Raw genomic sequence first — 8069 nt, 5'->3', positions numbered from 1 at the left:
GTCAGTAACCTTCTTCTGTCACAGTTTAAACCTGACATAACCTAAACCTCGCTAAGTGCCTTGTCCTTTTTTAACCTTTCTTCTGGCATGACAATCATACAGAAAATGATCACTACAGCCTGATGAATATTTATTATTCATAAGTATAAAGGAAGTATAGGGAAATAATTTATTCTATGTACATATTATATCAAAAAGTCTTCTTCACAGCTCGTCTGACTGTGAGTCCCAGCAGCTCTCAGTTCTTTGAAGGAGACTTTGTGTCTCTGAGCTGTGAGGAGGACGACAGCTCTGCTGGATGGACTCTGAGGAGAAACACAAGAAAACAACAGAGGACTCAGTGTGGAGATGGATGGGGAGAAGGAGCTGGTTCCTCTTGTAACATCAGCTACATCTTCACATGGGACAGGGGAGTTTACTGGTGTGAGTCCAGAGAGGGTCCCATCAGTAACATGGTTAACCTGACAGTCACTGGTAAGCTGAGTGTGTGGAGTTAGTGTTGATGAAGCTGTGTGTAAATGGATGAAATGCTGTAGTTTGTCTCTGTGTTGAGGTGGATCAGTGATCCTGCAGAGTCCTGTCCTCCCTGTGATGGAGGGAGATGACGTCACTCTGCTCTGTAAAACAAAGACCACTCCCTCCAACCTCCCAGCTGCTTTCTATAAAGATGGCTCCCTCATCAGGAAGCAGCCTACAGGTCACATGACCATCCAGCATGTTTCCAGGTCTGATGAAGGCCTCTACAAGTGTGACATCAGCGGTCATGGAGAGTCTCCATCCAGCTGGATCACTGTCACAGGTGAGGAGCTTCACTCTGATTTCACCTTTTATTTCATCCACATATTCACTGAACATGTGGGGTTCTCTCTGCAGGGAGACCTACAATAACAACCTCGCCCACAACCTCTACAAATATGCCCCCTACCTCTGCTTTGCCCCCTTCCTCCACCACCCTCCATCTAGTGATCAGGCTGGTCTGTCACCTGGTGGTGTTCTGTCCATACTTCATCTCAGTATGGACAGACATCTCAAAAAAATCACAGTTTTTTACTGTGATGATTATTTATGACAATCTGTTGTTTCTTCATCTCAAACATTTAGGTTGGATTAGAATAGGAGAGCAGTAGATGAGTTTTGATCAAGAACACCAACAAGAAGGAAGAGGGTCAACAGGAAATCAGAATATTTTACAATAAATAAATACAGTGCAGAAAACTGACATAGACATATGGATTTACAGTTTTATGTTCAGCCCTCATACAGATGCATGACATTCAAAGTGGTTTAAACACCATTTGTGTTAAACTACTTTAGAAAGTGGTAAAATAAGTTTTAAACGCTTTACTTTTGTAAATATCAGAAAGTATTAGAACAAAGACTTATTCTTATCCTGCCTCCTATACAAATGTTTCAATGAAAAAGAGACTGCTCAGTAACTTCATCTCTAATAATATAACAACAGATCGTAATAAAATCTGTAAAATAAATAGTGTGGAGTACAATGTTTGAATCCAAGATGCGGCAAAGCTCAAGTAGAAAGCTGCAATACAAAGAAATACTTGAATATAGTCTTGATGCATTCTCAATCATCCAGGAAAGTAAATCTCCAAAAGTTGAATCTGTTCATCTGGACGTAGCGTTTTGTGGGAGAAACGTTTCGTCACTCATCCAAGTGACTTCTTCAGTCTCAGCTGACTCCAGGTTTCCCCAAACCTTATAAACAGTACATTTGCATAATGACTGAAACCAGCCCACTGAAGGAACAATGGGCTGTGAGGTCAGTTCCTTAATCATAATTATGCAAATTCCCATGACCATTGATCAACAACCACTGACCAAAACCCACTGATCAAAGAACACTGATCAATGGCCATGAGTACCATTCACAGAGAGTTGGGGAATGGCTGCAATCACAGCATTGTAAGATGGCTAAAGATGTACCCTTAGGCCCCCTCCTCGATTCAGAGATGGTCTTTCCCTTTTCACGTAAATGGCCTCCTTGACTCCGCGCTCAAACCAGCGTTCCTCCCTGTCCAGGATGTGTACATCCTCATCGTTGAAAGAGTGTCCACTGGCCTGTAGGTGTAAATAAACTGCAGAGTCCTGGCCTGATGAGGTTGCTCTTCTGTGTTGTGACAAAAGCTGGGAAGGCACCTAAAGAAAGCTCCAGCCGATCCAGGAGAGAAGGACAACCGCTGCCCAGGCGAAAACCTGTAGTGATCCCATATGTGTCAGGAGTATCGGAACAGTTGAGACGAATTTTTTCTAAACACCGGGTCTCTGTGGCTTTTAAACCCCAAAACACGCTGCGCCAAAAACTGGTCCATCCCAAGGATCGGGTCCCCCGACACAAACAGAGTAACATAGTGTACGCTGTTAAGTGCCAGGAGGATTGCCAGGATTTATACATCGGGGAAACCAAACAACCTCTAGCGAAGCGGATGGCACAACACAGAAGAGCAACCTCATCAGGCCAGGACTCTGCAGTGTATTTACACCTACAGGCCAGTGGACACTCTTTCAACGATGAGGATGTACACATCCTGGACAGGGAGGAACGCTGGTTTGAGCGCGGAGTCAAGGAGGCCATTTACGTGAAAAGGGAAAGACCATCTCTGAATCGAGGAGGGGGCCTAAGGGTACATCTTTCGCCATCTTACAATGCTGTGATTGCAGCCATTCCCCAACTCTCAGTGAATGGTACTCATGGCCATTGATCAGTGTTCTTTGATCAGTGGGTTTTGGTCAGTGGTTGTTGATCAATGGTCATGGGAATTTGCATAATTATGATTAAGGAACTGACCTCACAGCCCATTGTTCCTTCAGTGGGCTGGTTTCAGTCATTATGCAAATGTACTGTTTATAAGGTTTGGGGAAACCTGGAGTCAGCTGAGACTGAAGAAGTCACTTGGATGAGTGACGAAATGTTTCTCCCACAAAACGCTACGTCCAGATGAACAGATTCAACTTTTGGAGACTTGAATATAGTGAAGAATTTCCGTTAACTACTCTAGTAAATAATCTGCTTTACATTGTGTCACTGCTGATATTAACAGATTACAGCATTCTAATCCAGCACAAATGTCTGTGTTTGGGACATTAAAGAGAAAACAGTTTCATCCTTTCTCCACTCATCAGTGCACCACTGAGAAAACAAACAAACAAATAAAAACATGATGTCTGTGTTCTTCACAGTCTGGTGGATTTGTTTTTACTCCTGTTTAGTTAAATGTCAAACTCAAAACAGCCTGAGTGTCTTTTCTCTTTAGTTCTGATCTCACTGCTGAGCTGCAAAACAAACCAAGGTCAGTAACCTTCTTCTGTCACAGTTTGAACCTGACATGAACTAAACCTCACTAAGAGTCCTTTTTTAAGCTTTGGTGTAGCATGACATGATAATCATGCAGAAACTCATCACTTCAGCCTGCTAAATATTTGACCCTCATAAACAAAGGAAGTAGAGTCACATCATTTATTTTATGTAAATTAAATTACTAAATATTCTCTTCACAGCTCGTCTGACTGTGAGTCCCTGCAGCTCTCAGTTCTTTGAAGGAGACTTTGTGTCTCTGAGCTGTGAGGAGGACGACAGCTCTGCTGGATGGACTCTGAGGAGAAACACAAGCAAACAACAGAGGACTCAGTGTGGAGATGGGTGGGGAGAAGGAGCTGGTTCCTCCTGTAACATGAGCTACATCTTTACCTTAGACAGTGGAGTTTACTGGTGTGAGTCCAGAGAGGGTCCCATCAGTAACATGGTTAACCTGACAGTCACTGGTAAGCTGAGTGTGTGGAGTTAGTGTTGATGAAGCTGTGTGTAAATGGATGAAATGCTGTAGTTTGTCTCTGTGTTGAGGTGGATCAGTGATCCTGCAGAGTCCTGTCCTCCCTGTGATGGAGGGAGATGACGTCACTCTGCTCTGTGAAACAAAGACCACTCCCTCCAACCTCCCAGCTGCTTTCTATAAAGATGGCTCCCTCATCAGGAAGCAGCCTACAGGTCACATGACCATCCAGCATGTTTCCAGGTCTGATGAAGGCCTCTACAAGTGTGACATCAGCGGTCATGGAGAGTCTCCATCCAGCTGGATCACTGTCACAGGTGAGGAGCTTCACACTCATTTCACCTTCTTTGGTCCATATATTCACTGAACAGAAGTCTCTGCAGGTAGACCTACAACCACAACTTCGCCCACCACCTCTTCAAACATGCCCCCAGCCACATCTTTGCCCTCTTACTCCACCACGCTGAGACTGGTCTGTCACCTGGTGGTGATCTGTCCATACTTCATCTCCACTCTCCTCATGGTGTCTTTATATCGACGCAGAGCCAAAGGTAACTTCTTAAGTATCCTTGATTATTTACTAAGCTCGATTGCTTTTGCCTCATTTAAATATGTCTGATAACCTCATATTACAGGAAATGACCCCACCATCTTCTTGGCAACAGAAACTAATGCTGATGAGAGACTCTGTGAGGACTATGATGATATTGCCGAGGTGACTACTGAGCATCAGCTCTGAGCTTATTCTCCATCAGATGATGGTTATCATAAATGTTATCATAAACGAGTCTTTGTTTGTGTGAACTTTGTAAATAAAGTTTTGTTTGTTCTGTCAGCTCACAGGTTTTTTTTTTTACATGTCAAAATGACAAAATGAGGTTCTTGGCATCCTGATGTTGCTGTGTCACATTTTTATATTATAGGTTTTATGTTAGCACCAGTGAGAGGGAAGATATGCAGGCTTCATCAGCAACAACATAAGTACATGTCAGTAGTTAACATAACATCCTTACATTTATACTGTGGTAGTAAACCCATGCAGTCTCTCCTCTGCTGCCTTGTATTTTTAGCAGAAATAGAAAACAGTGATGTCACATCATTAGTAACAAATTGATTACCAAAGTCAGACAAACAAATCAAAACAAAAAAAAATATATAGAATAATATTTGTTTTTTAAACACCTCTGAAAAACACATACAGTTGTCCTCGTCACTGAGCTGTTTGGCATCTTGTAAACAAGCTGCTTTGTGACATTAATGTAGTAAAAGTTTATTCTAGCGGCTTGGCCATGCAGCCCATTTTTCTTGAAGCGCCTCTTTTTTGTGCATCTTGAAAACCATATTATATGCTAAACACCTCTGTCTGGTTTCTTTTTCATTCTGTTCTGAACCTGTTTGTTACTGTCTCCCCACCCCCTCCCCCAGACCTCATTTGTAGGGACGTAACACAGCTACAGTCAGTTTTTGTCCTCTATGTCAGCTGAAGTTATTTGTGGGTTCTTTTCATCCCAAACATTTTTCTGGCAGCCGTGGCTGAAATTTTTTTGGCCTACACTTACTGAGGCTTGGTTTCTACAGAATTGCTAATTTTCCACTTCATAATTAGAGTTTGGACATTGCTGACTGATGTTTTCACTTGTGGGATATCTTTAAATATCCTTTTACTGTTTCATAAAGTTAAACTTTCTTCTACAAATTCTCTGATAATTCTTTTGCGGTCTCTTTGTCTCTGATTTCATCAACCACATAAACATTTACCGGTCTGTCTGAAGACCATCCTCACTGACTTTTGATAACACACACAAACAAATGGCAGGTAAGGATGGTTACGATAATAGTCATTTAGACCTGTGTGTGTGAACCTGTGTGTTATCATGCCAAAACTTCCAAGGTATTTAATCTTTTGATTGGCATCATTTAGGTGTTTTCTGATGTCACTATGTTTGAAAAGGGCAAACATAACCACGTTTGAAATAAAAGATTTTGTATTTTTTCTCATATTCTCTGAAAAATATCCCCCAAATCACAAAGTTTATGCCAGGTTATATAAATTTATGAGTACAGCTGTACCTCCGCTGCCTGCACAGTCCCATGGCAGTAGGTAGGTTGAGGATTTATATCAGTAACCAAACAGCCAGTCACATGACAGCAGCTCATAAATTTTGGTACCTAGTCATTATCAAGAAACCTGATTGATAAGAATCTGAATCAAGAAGAAAGATGATGCAAGTGACTTTGAACTTAGGATGGTTGTTTGTGCCAGTAGGCTGGTCTGAGTGTTTCACAAACTGTTAATCTATTCGCATTATCACAACCATCTCCAGAGTTGATAGAGAACAGTCTGAAAAACGGAAAATATCCAGGAAGGAGCTGTTCTGTGGGAGAAAATTCCTTGTTGATGTCATAGATCTGAGGAAAACGACCAGACTGCTTTCATCGCACAGTGGGGTGATAATAACTCAGATAACTACGGTGGCCCTGAGAGGCCAAACAGACTGCAACTTAAGAAAACAACAGCAATAAGAAAAACGCTGCTAAACCACACAAAACACAACAGAAATAGGAAAAATTAAAACGGAAATGGGAAAAAACTGATTTCCAAAAGCACAGGGGAGTGCTTCTGGGGAGACAATAACCTGACGGACCAGTTGCGGGAACCAAAATATGCTAAGAATTGCGCTGGAAGACACTGGTGTATGTAGGAGGAGGTGTGGATGTAGGTGGAGGTGTGGTGGTGCGTTTGTCTAAAATAAAGCAAACACAGTCATTAAGTTGTCGTCACATGTGAATGTTGAAAGCTGCAGAAACACAGACAGGTGAGTGTGTCACCTGTGACAGTGATCCAGCTGGATGGAGACTCTCCATGACCGCTGATGTCACACTTGTAGAGGCCTTCATCAGACTTTCTGCTCTGTAGCTCTGTCCAACGTTTTAGGGAACATATTTAGTTTTAAAGTAAGTTACAGGACTTATATTTTACTTTGTGAATGGAATCATAATAAATACATTATTTCATATTTATTACTTTTTTTCCTCATTGCTTTATTATTGTAGCTCTAGTAATACATAATAAGGGAAGGATTCTGGATCAGCACCATGATGGAAACTTGTGCCCACAGTATATACAGTATTCTGAAGAAGGTCTAAAATGTCACTGTGTGTGTATGCACGTGTGTGTTTTATGTATATGGATTTTTTAAATTATTACTAATGCTATAACATTGTCCAGACATGGCTGGTAAGGACATGAGGAGGAATCAGTAGGAGCTGCGTGAGGCTACTAAAGGCAGTGGATCCCTCAGCAGCTGGATTACAAAGAGCACAGGTAACATTAACACATGTACCAGTTGTTGGAGACGTATTCCAGTATAAAAATAATAATAAGCACAACTGGAATGTTTGCTTGTCTAACATTTTTCTGTCATCATTTTATTATAGATTAAGTGCAGGAGTTGTTAGGTGTGGATAATTAAATAATAGTTTATTGCAATAGCAGTTTGTGCCTTGTTCTCAGATGGACAGCAAGTGGAGAGTGATAGAGGAGATGAAGGAGGAAGAGAAGCAAAGAGTGATTCACAGGCAGAGTCTAATTTATTTCTCACAGTTTTTTGTTGCCTTATGGTTCCAAGCGCTGTCACCAATCTTTGCATTTTGTTATTATCTCATGACACATGTTTAATCAGCTTCCATCTCTCCTATGGACTTTTTAATATCTACAGTCTCAGATCAGCACAGCCCTGCCCTCCAGCACTATCAGCAGCAGGAGCAGCAGAAACCCCTCAACAGCAACATTGTATCAGGTAAAACATAGGCTACGTTTGCTTTGCCTCACAACAGTGATATAGTATGATGCGATCCCATATTAGATTCTTGATGAATGTGTGTTGTTGTTATTCAGCCTGGTTCAATGTGCCCCTTTTTAACTTTGAGCACCCGCCTCTATAAACATCTCTGCACGGCCCTGGTATATAGTATATGGTTTAGCACTATGAGCTTATTTAAAATTAGAAAGACTTTTCGTAGAATAGTTTCATGACGGCTGGGATATTCTCAGCTCTCTTTGGAAAAATACTTTCTCTTGATCACATGGATCCATTTTTTTTCTCTCTAACACATACGTGCTCATCAGGAGCAGAGCGAGTTAAAATTTAAAGTTTATTTCAGTTTTGTTGTATTAAACCGTTGATAAAGAAGGTAAATATTCAGAGTTACTCACAGCTTTTTTTTTGACAGACACTGTCAAATACTACTTTGTCCAGATGATACTGGATACAGTATGTAGCT

At 41.3% G+C, this 8069-nt stretch overlaps 1 protein-coding gene across 1 annotated transcript; it reads left to right on the top strand.

Annotated features, from left to right (window-relative positions):
- Positions 1 to 210: 210 nt before the first annotated feature.
- Positions 211 to 4524, top strand: LOC134623189 (uncharacterized; the record flags this gene model as incomplete). Its single annotated transcript, XM_065469824.1, has 5 exons — positions 211 to 474; positions 874 to 1013; positions 3865 to 4102; positions 4169 to 4336; positions 4421 to 4524. Coding segments are annotated over 5 exons (914 nt in total), but the record flags the coding sequence as incomplete, so codon positions are not given.
- Between the last annotated feature and the right edge of the window lie 3545 nt (positions 4525 to 8069).

This window comes from Pelmatolapia mariae, unplaced genomic scaffold (genome assembly GCF_036321145.2).
Source record: "Pelmatolapia mariae isolate MD_Pm_ZW unplaced genomic scaffold, Pm_UMD_F_2 NODE_ptg000463l+_length_45643_cov_1, whole genome shotgun sequence".
NCBI lineage: Eukaryota > Metazoa > Chordata > Actinopteri > Cichliformes > Cichlidae > Pelmatolapia > Pelmatolapia mariae.
This window is presented reverse-complemented; position numbering and strand designations above follow the sequence as displayed.